This window comes from Alexandromys fortis, unplaced genomic scaffold (assembly GCF_014885135.2).
Source record: "Alexandromys fortis isolate MF-2015 unplaced genomic scaffold, M_Fortis_MF-2015_v1.1 scaffold_260, whole genome shotgun sequence".
In the NCBI taxonomy this organism is placed as follows: domain Eukaryota; kingdom Metazoa; phylum Chordata; class Mammalia; order Rodentia; family Cricetidae; genus Alexandromys; species Alexandromys fortis.
Window position 1 is genome coordinate 1,457,243 of NW_026068136.1, and position 16,835 is coordinate 1,474,077.

At 43.8% G+C, this 16,835-nt stretch overlaps 1 protein-coding gene across 3 annotated transcripts in view; it reads right to left on the bottom strand.

Annotated features, from left to right (window-relative positions):
• Nucleotides 1-16,835, bottom strand: part of Far2 (fatty acyl-CoA reductase 2) — a 108,924-nt gene that overhangs the window by 18,633 nt on the left and 73,456 nt on the right. For all 3 annotated transcript variants that reach the window (XM_050126493.1, XM_050126492.1, XM_050126494.1), the window contains 2 exons: nt 10,986-11,161; nt 6,197-6,376 (listed from right to left, as the gene is read on the bottom strand). In XM_050126493.1, the coding sequence (XP_049982450.1) occupies nt 6,197-6,376; nt 10,986-11,161 (356 nt within the window). The remainder of the gene's footprint in view (nt 1-6,196; nt 6,377-10,985; nt 11,162-16,835) is intronic.

Below are 16,835 nucleotides of genomic sequence, written 5' to 3' on the forward strand. Positions count from 1 at the left end.
CTTTTCTTCTTCTGCCCCTCTGGCCATTTTCTGTCCTGTCTGGTCCCTTCCTGGATTCAGAGGGGAGGGCAGTGTGACAAAGGCCCCTCTTCTGCTGCCAGGGCCTCTCCAGTGCCCAGTTACCGCTTTCTGTTCTTCTCGTTCTCATCAGTTCTTCAGAACTGTAACCAGCATGTTAGAAAAGACACCGCATGGACCAGCATGCGTTTCTGAAATCAACTGGATGTTCTGCAGTATATTCATGGACATGTGTTGAGTCTACACGTCCCTAGCTCCCAAATTTGACTTCACTTTCTTTCCACGAGTCTCCAACTTTAAAATTCTACTTAAGTTGCTCTAAAAGAAGCCTGGAGTCATTGGAGACCTTAGCAGTAGGTATATGTCTGATGCAGTTACACGCAGCACAGGCTCGTCTAACTGACTATCCTTTTTTTTAATATTATGGTATTAATAAGCTTCTTGTTTATATGGTAGTTGAGTGAAATGAGGAGTATGTATCCCTCCCACCCCACCCCAGTTTATCTTCTGAAAGACAGAGCTACAGGTATTTCAGGGAAAGCATTCTGGGAGAGAATGGTAGAAATTTTACAGTGACCTTTTCTCCTCTCCTCACTCAGGTTGTGTTTGTTGCAGTCACCGTGCCTATGTGTTTGACATGTGTCTGATGCTCTCTGAAGAGTGGTCCAGAGAGCAGGGATTCCATTTCATTATTCATGTGTCTCATCACCCTTTTGTCTCGGAAATCCTGTTTCCTTATGTGCCACCATGTCCTCCGAGGAGTCAGTTTCTACACCCTGTAAGGTTTAGGGAAGCGGGAATGGATAGAGATACAAGAGAACAGGCGGACTCAGAAGGAAATGGGGTTGTGAAGATATCGGCCCCATTGTTGGAGTGCAGAAGGCAATCCCCTAAGTTTGGGGGCATTCGTTTCACAGTGAATTTAAGCATTCCAGGGAGGAACTGTAAGTTATGGACTTCTAAGATATACCTGCCAGAGCTCTGGACATACTGAAGACAAGACAGCAAATTGACCCCTTCTCTGGGAGGGAAGCTCTTCCTTTTTAGCCTTGGAGTATTTAGCGCCTGCATCTGTGTAGAGTTTGGAAGGAGGAGGTGGCACAAGGAGCCCTTCAGTGTGGTGAGCTGAATACTATCTCTTCTGTCTCTGGTGAACTCTCAGAGGTTTCCAAGTGCATAGTCTCCTCTCAGATATAAGAAGGGAGGACAGTGGATGAGACTTTGGGAATTCAGTTCTGGCTCTTGAATCAAGCAGGTGGGCTCTCTTCTTGGGAACCACAGTTAGGGAGGAGGTACCTCTGTGGGAGGGAAGCTTGGTGACAAACTTTAATTCCATATTGAACATGCTTTTGGGCTTTCTATAGATGTATCTGAATTGACTTGGGCATCAAACCACATGTGTCTTTTCTGCAACTCTCCAGAGGAACCATTAACTTGAAATGCTGCTTGCTTGTGCCAGTTCCTCTAAATGATGTGTAGGCGAAGACTGCCTGTTTGTTTCTCTGGCTCTCAGACCCGAATCACACAGAAATTATACTAATTACAACACTGTTTGGCCTGTTAGCTCCGGCTTATTAACTAACTCTTACATCTTAAATTAACCCATTTCTATCTGTGAATCGGCACTAGGCTGTGGCATCTATCTATCTATCCATCTATCTATGATCTATCTATCTATCTATCTATCTATCTATCTATCTATCTATCTTCCAGCCTGGCTATGATGTGGGAGTGTCATATCAATCTGCTGATTTCATTGGCTGAGCAATAAAGAAACTGCTGGCCCTGATAGGTTAAAAGATAGGTGGGCAGAATAAACAGAATAGAATTCTGGGCAGAAGAGGAAGTGAGGTCAGACTCTGCTCTGCTCCCGGAGAGACCAGACAGCTCTGCTGGAGCAGAGACGCCATGCTCAGCTCTCCCAGGCAGCTGCAACCCACGATGGACTTAGGCTAGAATCTTCCCGGTAAGCGCACCTTGGGGTGCTTACACACATCATTAGAAATGGGCTAGTCCAGATGCGAGAATTGGCCTGTAAGGGCTAGAGTTCATGGGCCAAGCAGTTCTTAAATGAATACAGTTTGTGTGTTGTTATTTCGGGCATAAGCTAGCCAAGCGGCCGGGGTGTTGGGGACGCAGCCCCGCCGCTCCTATTTCAACAGATGGCGCCCAGACGTGTGGCTAACTGAATCCACAAAAAGCCTGAGAAAGCTTGGGAAAGAATGGAGTGAAGCATGTTTTCTTGGTAGCAGAAATTTCTTGGGTCTACTCTGCTTGCTAGAGGCAAGCAAGCACTCTCATCTAAGAGAGGCTTCCTGACTCAGCTTCAGCTGCAAAACCCTGCAGCTCATTAAGAGGTCCTGCCACAAAACACTTAAATGGTGTTGACGAAAAGCTGAACGCATGCTTTTCGATTTTCAGCTGTAGCAGGAAAAAAGCTGTGCCGTTTAAAAATGCCGGCTTTCTGGGCTGTCCTGCCACGGCAAACTCTGACTCTTTTACGCAGGCGGTTCGTGTGGTTTGCAAGCACAGGCTGCTGAAGCTCGCTTGCTGGCAGGGACCTTGAAATGCCATAGAGTTGTGGCAGTAAACATGGCTACAACCGGTACCTCAGCCATGAGGCTGGAAAGCTAAGGAATGGACTGGATCTAGCTGGCAAAGCCACGGCTTTAATCCTACTCATATTGCTCAGTAATTTAAAGGCTCGTGTGGTCAGAAAAAGAGAGATATACAGTAAAGAGATTCAAAGATAAAGAAAATGTTTAAATGATTTACAGTGTGTTAAAAATATATGCAAGCTAAAAGTTAAAAGTTTTTAAAAAAAAAGTAAGAAAAAGAGAAGTTGTGTGTGGTAGTACACGCCTTTAATCCCAACACTTGGGAGGCAGAGGGAGATTGACCTCTGTGACTTCAAGGTGTGGTAGCACACGCCTTTAATCCCAGTGCCTAGAAGGCAGAGACAAACAGATCTCTGTGAGTTCAAGGTGTGGTAGCAAACACCTTTAATCCCAATGCCTGGGAGGCAGAGACAGGCGGATCTCTGAGAGTTCAAGGAGAGCCTGGTCTACAGAGTTATTCCAGGTCAAAGAGATACAGAGAATATAAAATAAAAGTAAAAATAAACGAAATAGAGGTTAAAATAAAGCGTACAAAGATGGAAAATACACAGAGAATCTTGATACTGTATACTATTATGCTCTCTTTGAATTGTTTGAATGCTGAGGAAGGAGCAACAGATGCTAAAAGATATTTGTTTATAAATGCTGCTGAACTAATCCATCGTAGAGATTTTGATGCCTTGACTTTGAAATTTGGATCTAAGGACATGATACTTTGGAAAGGAGTTTCTTATTTTGTTTTCACAGAGGATGAGACCCTGTTCATTTCTTCTATTCCGATATGGTATGATGGACCACGCCCTCCTGAACGGTTGCTGTGAATACCTTCAGAAAATTGCTTCGCTCAACTGCCAACTGAGATGAAACTAGCACACAGGTTATACCATGAAAGACCTAATTAACGACGCCCCCATTCAGCAGGAAGCAGTTTGGAGAGAAAAAACTGCGCCCATATTCCCAAATATTGTTTATAAATGTTCTTTTACATTTAAAGGGGGAGATGATATAGGTATGAATAATTTACATTGATATGGATTTTGCTTTAGTGATTTAAATTTAAGGTTAATTTTGTAATGTATATAAGTTGTTAATGAATAATCATTAATAATAGTTAAGTTTGTAGTCATGTTAGTTAAGATTTTCTAGATGTGCATAGATATATTTTAGATAGGCATTCTTCATATTTTTCAAAGATTATAGAATATGGCATTTTAAATGTTTTAATAACTTAGGACTTTTCATGACAATGAGACACTCTGCTCCTGGCAGCACCAATCTACTTCAAGAGGAAGATGGGCATCGAAGAGGATCCTTATGGAGTTTGATAGCCATTTGGGCAAGAAACTGCTCTTGCCTGGACTATTGCATAAACTGGACACAGAGAACCCGCAGAGAGAGGACTGCTGAACTTGCCTAAAGGTGAGATGATCTTTCGGGGTTCCTGATTCATGAAAGAGTCTGCAAGACATTCTTCAGGACAAGCAGATAGTGACTGCCTTTGAAATTTCCTGCTTTGTGGAAATGTCTGCTGGAAACTATGGGCCTGTAGGCCGAAGATGGATGCCCCAACGGTACAGAGGAACTTTGGGTGACTGTCCAGGCAGCGAGATGTCTCTGTCATTTCTAGAGCTTTGGATGTTAAGTTAAAGCCTTTTTTTTTTTGTTTAAACAGAAAAAGGGGAAGTGATGTGGGAGTGTCATATATCAATCTGTTGATTTCATTGGTTAAGTTATAATAAACCAACTGCTTGGCCTCAGCTTGGAACATAGATGGGAGGAGTAAACAGAATAGAATTCTGGGCGGAAGAGGAAGTGAGGTCAGACTCTGCTCTGCTCCCGGAGAGACCCGACAGCTCTGCTGGAGCAGAGACGCCATGCTCAGCTCTCCCAGGCAGCTGCAACCCACGATGGACTTAGGCTAGAATCTTCCCGGTAAGCGCACCTTGGGGTGCTTACACACATCATTAGAAATGGGCTAGTCCAGATGCGAGAATTGGCCTGTAAGGGCTAGAGTTCATGGGCCAAGCAGTTCTTAAATGAATACAGTTTGTGTGTTGTTATTTCGGGCATGAGCTAGCCAAGCGGCCGGGGTGTTGGGGACGCAGCCCCGCCGCCACTTCATATTTCAACATGGCTATATTCTGCCCTTCTATAGGCCAAAGCAGCTTCCTTCTTTATTAACCAATGGTAACAAAACCTATTCACAGCATACAGAGGGGAATCCCACATCAAGTCAAACAGGGTTGTAGCTAATATAGTTTCTGTGTGAATATTTGGGTCTGGGCGGTTGGGAAACAATTGAGGAGCCTCCGTTTACATTTTGAAGATTTTTGAGTGACTCTCAGAGCCAGGAGAGGCAGAAATGAGAGGAGCAAGATAAGGTCCCAACACCTCAGATGCAATTACAGCATTACGGGAAATCATACGCTGGCAGATTCACCAGGAAACGGTCATTTTTGAACCATGATTTTTTAAATGTAGAATTTAAAGACACGAAGCTCAAGTAGTTGGAGCCAAATAGAGAGAAAACAGAAACAAACTCCTGAAACCAGAACCATATCCTGTGACGAGGGTGATTTTTGTTGGCTGGCAACTAGAGAAAACAGACTGGTGACCACTTCAGGACACGCAGAGAAGCATACCTCAGTAGGACCCACTCACAGACAATGCCCTGCGAGGGTTTGGAAGGATTAGATTCTCCTCCAGAAAACATTCCTCCCCAGAACTGTACTAACTGACTTACATAAGTGCGCTCATCATCACGACTGTAAGGTGGGGTCTGTGGTGGTTAGCCGCTGGGCCTGTGTGAGGGGTTGAGCTGACTGGGACTGTGCTGGCTGAGGTGGGAAGACCCCCTCTGAAATGGGAGGCGCCCGTCCCTGTGCTGGGTTCCTGGGCGGGATAGACGGGAGGCAATGGGATGAGCAGGAGGGTTCCTGGTTTTTGTTTCTTTACCGTAGACTCAGTGTGGCTGGTTTCCTCCCATTGCTGCAGCCACAGCTTCCCTGTCGTGACGAACTGACCTGGAACTGTGAGCCCAAATAAGCCCTTTCCTCATAGTCTGCTTCTGTTTGGGTATTTTATCAAAGCAACAAGAAAAGTAACGAAGAAGGACCGGGGAGTGGGGGTTAGAAAGGCTAAAACAATTGCCCCAGCTTACACAGCAAGTTTCCTACCCTCCAAAATTTCTCTCCTGATCCTTTATATTGTCTGGTGGTGCTGTGAGGAATACATTCGTGAATCCTCAACACGGGGTTTCTTTAGGGATCTTCAGGGCAGAGGATGTAGCTCAGTGGAAGAATGCTTACTTAGCATGCACAAGGCCCTGGCCCCAGTGCCTCTGTATCGATTCCTAGTACATCCACACATGAATCTTCTATCTTCCTTCCCTCCCAGAGCGTATTTCCCACTGGAAGAAGGGACTAGTAGAGACAGGTGAATCATTTTCCCAAAGCTCTTTGCTTTCAAAGTGTCCTACCTCTTAACTGCATTAACAGCCACAAAGAAACCAAGGGAAAGCCATCTGCTGCCCCCCAGTTCCTCCATTTGGCCCAACTTACTCCATGGAGTCAATGATCTTTCTTGGCTCCACAGGGCATGGGTAAATGACCTCATCTATGTGGCTCAGGTTGCAGTTAGAGAAGGCGGTAGAGATGTGGATGAAGGCTTCAAGCTTTGGCATCTGGCTGGCCATCAGCAGGAGCTGCTGGGTGGCAATGACATTCAGCTGCACAGCTTCTCTGGAGAGGACAAAACAGAAAGAAGCAGTAAAGATGCTCAGCATCCTATCTTGCCATACCTGGTGTACCACACTGTGAGTGTACCTCTTCCAGTGACTGGCATACCGTACTTATCCTAGCGGCGGACGTACCAAGCTCTAACTGGTGTATGTGCCATGACTATACCTTCTTCAGTAACAGGCAGATGCCTCAGATCTCGGTGGCACATCATGAGACAAGGAGGAAAAGAATTGGTCCCTGGCTGCACAGTTCTGTAACACTTAAAATTGTAATGTGCTCCTGCTATGTGGGGTTCTTAGCTCCTGCTATGTGGGGGTCCTCAGTCTTAATCACGGCAGCACTGTACACACGGTGTCTAAGGTTACATGGTTTTAATCGGTAAAACAGAAAAACACATGGTCCTCTGAACTGATCAAGTGGCTTCCAGAAGGGGCCACTGACAGAACAAAAACAAAGAAGCAAAGACTCAAGAAGACAAGACATAGAAAACACGGAGAGAACTAAGAGTAGGTATTTGAAAGAGCAATGCAAGTTGTTGTAAAGATCCAGGCCAGCCATGGACATTAATGTCAGATCCTAAACTGTAGCCGATACTATAGAAAACTATATAAATTCAGCATAAGCAGCAAGATGGCCAGAATTCACTCAAGGGGCACACCCTTTATCCAGCATCAGGAAATCTATTTCTCTATGTTAACCCAAAAAGAGAAAGACTGTAAGATCCTACACACACAGTTGGGGTGTGTGTGAGTGTGTGTGCGTGTGTGCATGCGTGCATCTGGGTGTAGGTACCCACAGAGGCCAGAGGTATTGGATGTCCTGGAAGTAGGGTTACAGGTGGTTGTGAGCCACCTGATGCAGGTGCTAGGAACCAAACTAGGATCCCCTGCATGAGTCATACATGTTCTTCTATGCCATCATCTCTCTGGCTCTTTTTCTGCAAATAACTTAAATGACATTTTATATCCATTTCCCAATTAATAAATTTACTTATGAAGTGGTAAGATAGCACACTCCAGTTCTGCCCAAAGCTATGCTTTGTAGTAAGAGGCTAGGAGTATTGCCTCTCCGGGGTAGGAAGGAGGCCCACAACATTGCCAGTCAGTCCTTGACGTCGCTACAAGGATCTACCCTGTCATCGGAGAGAAAAACAAAGTTAATGAGCAGATGTCAAGCACTGAAGCCCCAGTCACAAAAACTGCTGTTGTATTTTACAATTATATATTTGGAAAATAAACAAAGTTTATTAAAATTAGGATACAGATGATCTATTCGGTAAAATATCTGCTAAAAATTATGGCAACATGTTGAAGTAGCATTCTGTATCCAAATGAAAACTCGAGCTTGCTACGGCCAGAAGGCACACATTCAAATGAGCACCTTACTTAAAGGAACTGTAAGTGGACAGAGAAAATTTCATCCCTTTCATTAATGAAGTAAAATGGAATAAGGGAAACAGACTGTTATTGAATGGGAAGAATCAGTGTTTTTGAAATGTTTGTTTTTTTTCGAAATGACTCATATATTCAAAGTAACATGAAAAATTTAAATTTAAATAAATTAGCTTTTTCTAAATGAATCTATATACTCAAAGTAACTTGGAAAAATTACACTAAATTTACATAAATAGCCCCACATGAGAATAATCGAGGTATTTCTATTTTAAAAGTATTCTATGAGTATTCATGGCGTAATCAAAATTAGTTTTTCAAATAGTGTGATATTTTCTGAGAAAGTATATCAGTGGAAAATCAGTTTTTAGTAATTTAGGACAAGAATTTGGTTTTGTATAGATAGAAAAGTTAGCCCTTTGGTAGGCGTTGTTTAAGAACTGTCTGTTAGAGCAAAAGAAGACTATTGTCTTCATACCCAGTTCAATATTTTTCCCTGGCTATCTCTGTTCATAGGTAAAAGCATTTAAAATGAGCTGGCTGTGGTGGTGCACAGCTTTAATCCCAGCGTCCAGGAGGCATAGGCAGGCGGGCAGCTGTAAATCCAGACCAGCCTGGACAATGTAGTGAATTCCAGGACAGCCAGCCAGGGTTATGTAGGGAGAACCTGTCTCAAAATAAGTGAATATATAAATAATGAATGAATGGAAACATTTCAAATATGGATCAAACATCTAAATCTAAAAATGAAATTACGGTAGTAGTTCAAGAATTGTGACTATACCATTAACTAACGAAAAGTGGAAAGATGAGAGTAACCTGAAATACACTGAGCCTTCTAGAACACAAAGTTACTGTATGCATGCTTCCAGTAATCTGGAAAGCAATTGGCAAGAATCATAAGCATTTAAGCATGTCAACCTTTCCAATCATCAAGGAAATAAAGAAAAATGCCCAATACCATGTCCGTTGTCATTCCAGCAGCCCCAGACAGGGGACAGAACTCCCAACAGGAGCTCCCTTTCTTGGAAGTTGAGCCTATGTGTAGGGGAAACTCTGCCCAATGGGGGGGGGTGTATTCGCCTTGGGCTAATGTTTACATATAAATCTGGCGGCATGAGCCCCACCGCTCTCTTTTTTTTTTTTTTTTAATATATCTCCTGCTCATTGCTGGATCCCTGGTGTTGTAAGCTATTCCTTCATTAAAATTTGCTGTTTCATATTAAGCTAGCCTGGTTATTAGCCGACTACATTTTGACACCCACCGTGGGGCTTTTTTGTCCCCCTGCCCTTGCACCGCAAGCTCGATCTTTCCCAGCCTTTGTGAGCAAGTCAGCTGAGTGTAGCCCACTAGCTCCCTGCTCGTTTTCCCTTCCCCCACTCCTGTCCAGCTGCACGTCGTTCATCGGTGCTAGGCCCAGGCCACGATACAGTCACAGCTCAGCAGATGGGCGACCCCACTTGGCCCCGCCTGCCATACTAAACAGAGCGGTGGCCCGCAGGAGTCTATGCGGCCCCGACCTGCCCACCAGAATTGCTCGGATCTAGCAAATGATACAAGCGCCTCTGTATTCAGCCCCCCCCCTCCCCCCGCACCTATCAATAAACAACATGATCAATACACAACACCACTCCACGCACGTGGGTGGCTAAGTCCTGCCTTGGCTCTGCCCCATTTCCTGGCCCTCCCCCCTGCTGGGGATGATTGTATTTTTGAATTACTGTTTTTAGAAAATTATATTGGTACTGTTTCTTATATATTGATATATTAAATATTAAATATGAATGTTACTACCTCTATTTTTGTATAAGAATATGCTTAGAACTTTGTCTATATTATATTGATACATCTACCATATTACAATGTACATTTTCTACCTCTGATACTATTTATATAATAACATTGCTTACATTTGATATGTAATGATATAGTTTACAGTTGAAGATCATTGTCTTCATATATTGCACAGTTGTTTATTCTCTTAGTCTTCAAATTAGATAGGTATTGAGAATTAATCAGGTCTTTTAGATACATAGAGATTATATTTAATATAGATAGTATAATCTTCAGCCTCTTCAAAGAGCTGTATAAAATGGCCTTTAATCTAACCTAGAATTCTATGCCAATGAGACACAATTACTCCTGGCAACGCCACTCTACTCCCGAGAAAACATTGAGCACCAAAGACATTCCACTGGGAGCTTGTCTTCTTGGCAGACCTGGCCTTTGGGTTAAGAAAAGCCCATACCTCAACTACTGACAAAAATACAGAATATCCATAAATGGGTAAAACAGGATTGTCTTATCTTGCCAAAACAGGGTAAGATAGTTCTACAAAAGTTCCTTGCCTTTAATAATGGTATGTCAGTTATGTTAGGCCTTAGCCAAAGTTGGTTGACTCAACATTGCAAACGAGACTTTGGGTGATTGCTCAGGTAGTCAGTTGTCTTTGTCAATTGTTACACATTTGGATCGTTTGTTAAGTAATATTTATTGCCTTCTCGGATCTTTGATGGAGTTAAAGATTATATAATTGTAGTTACTCTCTACATTATTTAGACTCCTTGAGATAGAATGTTTAGCAAAACTTGTTATACGTTTCTTGCTCAATATTGATCATTATATTTATTATTTGTTACTATTATATATAATTGTATTTGGTTTAATTCTTATTTAGACAAAAAAGGAAGATGTAGGGGAAACTCCGCCCAATGGGGGCATGTTCGCCTCAGGCTAATGTTTACATATAAATGTGGTGGCGTGAGCCCCGCTGCTCTCTCTTTTTTTTTTTTTTTATATCTCCTGCTCATCACTGGATCCCTGGTGTTGTAAGCTATTCCTTCATTAAAATTTGCTGTTTCATATTAAGCTAGTCTGGTTATTATGCCAACTACACCCATGTCTGCATAACTGTAGAAGCAGGTAGAAAGGTGAGCGTGTGTGCATGCCATGAAGGACTGCAGCTTCTGCACAGTGGGACGTGGAGACATTATGAACATTCTTTTATGTTTCTTTTTAAACTTTTCACTAGCACATGTTTTGTGGTTCTTTTTTTCCTTTCTGCTTTTTATTTTCCGTGAAGACTCTTACACACACACACACACACACACACACACACACACACACACGAGAGAGAGAGAGAGAGAGAGAGAGAGAGAGAGAGAGAGAGAGAGAGAGAGCGCTATAAGCCACGAGAGTACAGAGGGAGCATATGTACCTCAGATGAGCATCGAAGCGTACAGTAGCTGCACAGTGGAAGATAATATTGGTGCAAGACAGAAGTTCCTGCATGTCCTCCTTGCTGATGGCTAAGTCGCGCTGGTTGAGGTCTGCAGAGATGGGTCTGATCTTCTCATGCACATTTGGACAGACTTCTTTGACTTTCTCAAACAGCTGAAACAGAAACCCACAGGCCATGGGCCTCGTTAACACCACAAAGCCTTCCACTGCAGCTCTCAAAACCTGGTTTTAGTTGCAATAGTGGTATTTTCAGTGAAGGTTTCTCCGTAGTCAAAACCCCTCCACTTTATTTTGTTCATTTGATGTAATTTGGATCCTCTCAACTCCAGGAACATATGAAAAGGCATGTCTAGCAGTCAGGTGCATATTTTGAACTTTGCCCTGGAGATGAGAGGGTGATAGCCACCGTCCTAGCTCATTTTAAGTCAAGTAGACCGAAGCTAGAGTCTTCTGAGAGAAGGATCCTCAACTGAGACAATGCCTCTACAAGACTGGGTTGTAGCAGGCCTGGTAGAACATTTTCTTAATTAGTGATTGATGGGGGCAGGGCCGAGCCCATTGCGGGTGGGGCCACCTCTGGGATGTTGGTCCTGGTTGCTATGAGAAAGGAGGTTGAGGAAGCCATGGAGAGCAAGGCAATACGCAGACCCTCTCTATGGCCTCTGCATCACTTTTTGCCTCCAGATTTGTGCCCTGCTTGGCTTCCTTCAGCGACGAGCAGTCATGTGTAAGTGGAATGAACCCTCTCCTCCCCGAGTTTCTTCGGTCATGGTGTTTATTTATCACAGCCATGAAAGCTGTAACTGAGACGGTCACCACCTTCTTACCTCACTCCCTTTGCCCTTTAGGCTAGCCTTGTATTTACACAAATTCACACACAAAGAGTTCTTACGTTTTACATGCGAAATAATGGTTTTCAAAGGGCCGGGTTACCAGCCTTTAGCAAACAACATGACATCACCTTGCATAATTGGCTCAGTGACAAAGACATAAGCACTAATGTAACTGGAAAGTAAAAGAAACAGGTGACCATGTTAGGAGTAAGACAGAAATTTTATGTGATCACACTCTGATATCCATGGCAGTTAATGTCAAGGGTCATACGAGCTCATGGACCGTTTCACTGCATTTTTAACTGATTTTTTTTAGCATTCTAATTTATTTTTTGAAGGGAGAAGAGAGGAACATAACAATTTTAGCTCTTGTTACATCTACTCATGCAAGTGGGTTGATTCTCCACTTTCCCCACTACACAGAGATTCTTAGATTAAAATTGCATTTTCTGTTGTTTTGAAAACACGGAACAATCTTGTTTCCAACTATTTTGCTAAGGTGGAATTTTCATATAGTATCCATGGGGATAAATGTTTAGAAAAGTGTTAAAGAACAGGGAGAGTCTGTCTTTGGTTTCTTAAACTTAAGGCAATAATACCCTTTGTTGCCAGCCTCTGAAGACAGCGTGCTCCTTGGTTCATAGTAGCAGGCTCTTTTGTTGAGTGATAAAACGTTAAATTTGGGCTTAGGATACAACTCAGCTGTCAGAGTGCTGCCTCCCACCAACAAGACTCTGGGTTTGACCCCCAGAGTTGCATAAAACCAGGCACAGTAACTACATCAGCAATCCCAGCACTTAAATTCAAGGGCATCTTTTCTTTGAGGCCATGTGGATTGCATGAGACCCTATCTCAAAAACAAAACACAGCAGCAAAAAATTTCAGGTAGTCAGGGAAGTCATATTTTATTTGCATCCAGGCAAGAGCAGGCTCCCAAATCCTTGGAGCTAGATGAAGATGACTCGGGAAGGAACTCAATCCCACAGGCAGCCAGCAAGTGTCAAGCTCCTGCCTCCGAGCTTCCATTCTACATGCTAGGGCTGCCTACCTTCCTCTCTCCTCCCCTCCCCTCTCTTCCCTCTCCTTTCCTTTCCTCTCCTCTCCCCTCCCCTCTGTCCTCCCCCTTTTCTCCCCTCCCTCTCCCCCTCTCCTCCCTCTTCTCCCCTCCCTCTTCTCCCCCCTCTCTCCTCCCTCTCCTCCACCACNCCCTTTTCTCCCCTCCCTCCCCCCCTCCCCTCCCTCTTCTCCCCTCCCTCTTCTCCCCCCTCTCTCCTCCCTCTCCTCCACCACACTGAAGAGGCTCAAAATGATCTAAGCAACTGTCAAACGGAAGACTGACTCCAGTTTTAAGTATGCCTGTGTCGGCCACGCTTGGAATTCCTGTGATGTTGGCATTTCTAGGTATCTTATATTTATAGACCTTCCTTGTCTTTGTCTCTGTCGTGCTGGGGTTGAACCCAGGATCTCACACACAGCACTCTGCCACCAGGTGACAATCCTGGCGCAGAAGCCTCTTCCATTTTGTGGGATAGTTTCCCAGGTAAGGGTTAGGCAATAATGGAACAAAACAGCCTTTGAGAGTTTAAAATACAAATTTCTTTTTCCAGTTGTCCTTGTCTCCTCTGGAGAGAGTTAGTAGATTATTAACGACAGCTCACATAGGGTGGGCTGGAGAACCATGGGGATGTTGTTGGTTTCTTTACAAAACCATCTAAATGAACAGGGTCAGATTTGACCTTCCTATTTTCAGGCATTATTTAATTTAAAGTTTGTATTTTTATGTCAAATCTCTTTATTTAACCATTAAAAAATTTATACATCATTTTATTTCATTATAATAAGCTACATACAACCATTTTATATAAGCATGCATACCTAGAATATTTTCAAAATTGATATTTTTTCAGTTAATTTTTAAAATGCATGTTGGGGGTTAATGTCTCCTCTATGAACTCCGGAACAGTGATAGTCATAAAAGGACCCAGTGAAGTATTTCTTAAATGTTTTTTCCCCCCAATGTCTTAAATCAAGCTGTGTCATGTAAGCTGAGGTCATGGCTGTAAGTCCTGCCTGTGATCATCCTCTGTATTTCAAAGTTCATTCTCCTCAGGGACAATTGATGCTTATTGAGTAATTTCTGTTTTACCAGGGAAGCTTACAGAGTGTTCAGTGTAGCATGCCAAATGACAGGGTTAGCTTATAAAAATAGAGCATGATGTTGTATGTGGGCCCATGCCTTTAATCCCAGTGCTTAGGAGGAAGAGGGAGGAAGATCTCTGTGACAAAGACAGCTTAGTGTATATAGCAGGTGCGAGAGAGAGAGAGGGGGGGGGAAAGAGAGAGAGACAGATAGAGAGAGAGAGAGAAAGAGAGGGAGAGAGAGGAAGAAAGAAAGGAAGAAAAGAATTTAAAAGAATTTTTTAAAAATGTGAAAATACTTAAGAATTAGGAGTTATAAGTAATGAGTTATAAGAATGAGTCTTTTCTGGTTTCTGTGACCAATGGATTAAGAGCTCTTTGAAAGTTGTGTGTCTCTGAGATCAGGGACACAGGAAGAGGCAGGTAGTAACTACATATACCACACAGGAGAAGGAAGGGGTATACGGCTTTTGATGGGCAGAACCAATGTCCTCTCCACCACAGTCCTAGGCATATACAGAGAATCAGAGGCAAACTCTGCACCGTGTGTGTGCAGTGCCCACAGCAGCCAGGAGAGGGAGCTGGAGCCCATGGAACTGAAGCTATGCATGGATGATTGTAGATCACCATGTGATCTGAACCCGGGTCCTCTGCAGGCTCAGCAAGTTCTCTGAACCACTGACTCCTGTCTCCAGCCCCTTCTGGTGCTTTCTGAGTTGAAGACTCAATGAGAGTATCGCTGTTTCAAGAGTGGCCAGTGCTACACATTTCCTCAAATGGGTTTGCCAAAGCCAAGAGCACACTTATCTTCCCTGTATTTCCTCTATAATTGGAGACGCAAGGCCTTTTCATCAACATCCACTCCTCTCCTGGGAAGCTTTGATACCCTGCACATCTAGCCCGATGCTGGCCATAGATACTCAATCTGTGTTGTTGAATGAAGACGTTCAGGGCATTCCAGGATTTTAGGTTTGGGATCTCATCACAACTCCCATTCCTTCTTATAGTTCCTCATCAACCCTTTCACTCACATCTTTCGCTTGGGACAGGCTGACCTACTGTGTGCACTAACTATGATTTCCTTTTCCTTCTAGACTCAAAGAACACCTGATCCTGTCTGCACACATCCTCTGGTTCCCACCTTCTGCTGCACATCCAAGAATGCATTGTTAGAGACAGGATGAGAGGACCTTCCCTAACCACCACAGCAACAGAGGGGCAGGGAAGAACTTCTAGAAGGTGGAGCAATTGGCCACAAAAAGTGATAGAAAAGAGGCCTCTTCCCGGAGAGTCCAGTCAGAAACCAGGTAAGGGACATCTTCCTACTCACGCTATAATCTTCTCAAGGAGGTTTCTCAGTTTCTACTGAGCATTTATCTTAATAGATCTAGCCCAGCCTTGCTGCCTGCCATTTTGAATAGCTTTCTTTGTTTCATTTTCTTATTCCTTCAATGATAGTTACCTTGTCTCTATCCTGCCACTATTTATGAAGCTTGAGTTCTAAGACTGCCAATCAAAAGCTGAGGTCTCGGCACGTGGTAGAAGGAGCGGTCTATTCCCCAGCAGTATGGACTCGGGCTCTCCAGTATGGCATGAACGGTGGGGCAGAAAGAAACTTTGTGACTTAAAGTGAGGACGGTGGGGGTTTCCTCCTGGGTACCCACCTGTGTCTTTCTCAGCCATGAGCTGTGGCCCAGTGGCAGCCTTGCAGAGCATGTGGACAGGAGTTAGGGGCACTGCTTCCTGCCTAGACCAGACGTCTTCCCATAGAACCAGTCCTGTCTTTGTCCCCATTGCTAGTTGGCTAGTGTCCTCCGTGGAGACCTCTTGGCTCGAGGGCAATGTGGAAGAGATGGCAGCCTCTCCATCAATCACCTTGGATCCTAAATGGCTGGTGTATGTGTCTATCAACTGGCTTTCAGGGAGGTGGGGGCTATCTCACAGAACATGCTAGGCTAGATTAGCTGGCTCTCAGGGAGTTGGGGGCTATCTCATGGCACATGCTAGGCTAGATCAGCTGGCTCTTGGAGAGGTATGGGCTGTCTGTTTCAGCACGTGCCTGTAAATCACACAGGCTGGAGAGACACTAGCTAGGTAAGTTGCACACGTAAATGTGAACAGATCTGTCACAGGTTTTTGAAATCTGGGAGATTTAGATTACTTGTGAGCCTGGCATGGTTGGTGCAGTCCTGGAATTCCGGCCCTTGTGAGGTTAAGGTTGTAGATTCTGAGCCTGAGGCTAGTATAGGCTACTCAGCAAGACCCCATCTCAAACACAACAATAATAAAAAAAACCCACTTATTCATTTCTACTTTTATCTCTCACAAAAGCCATGATAAACTGATAGAGAGGGGAATGTGGAAATCTATGCATCTTTGATATCTGTGAAACTGGTTTAGGCAACCCATGATTTGGTTTTAAGGATGATGAACAAAAGAGCCTGTCTGGGTTAAAGAACCCAGAGGTCACTGATAAAAATCTTCCTATGATGCAACACAATAGTATTTGATGGATGGGTATCTTCATTTAATCTTCGTAAATCCCTGTGAAATAGGTTTTGTTATTTGATACATTGTATAGATAAAGAAAGCCGTGGGTGGGTTAGGCAATGTGGCGAGCTCTCCACGCTGGGCTGTTGCTCTGATGTAGGGGGGGAATGGGTAGGGCCAGGTCTGCTGCCTTTTCTACTGCTCCATGCTGTTCTCTGTGTAAACGCGAGAGCTAAACTGAATAGTGCCCGCCTACCGAAAACTTAGGTTTCTAGACCACCAGTCGTCCAGACAATAGCTGTGGGACAAGAAGAAACTAAAAAGGAAATGCTACCAGAGCTGTGTTTCTGACCCTGGGAGAGTGA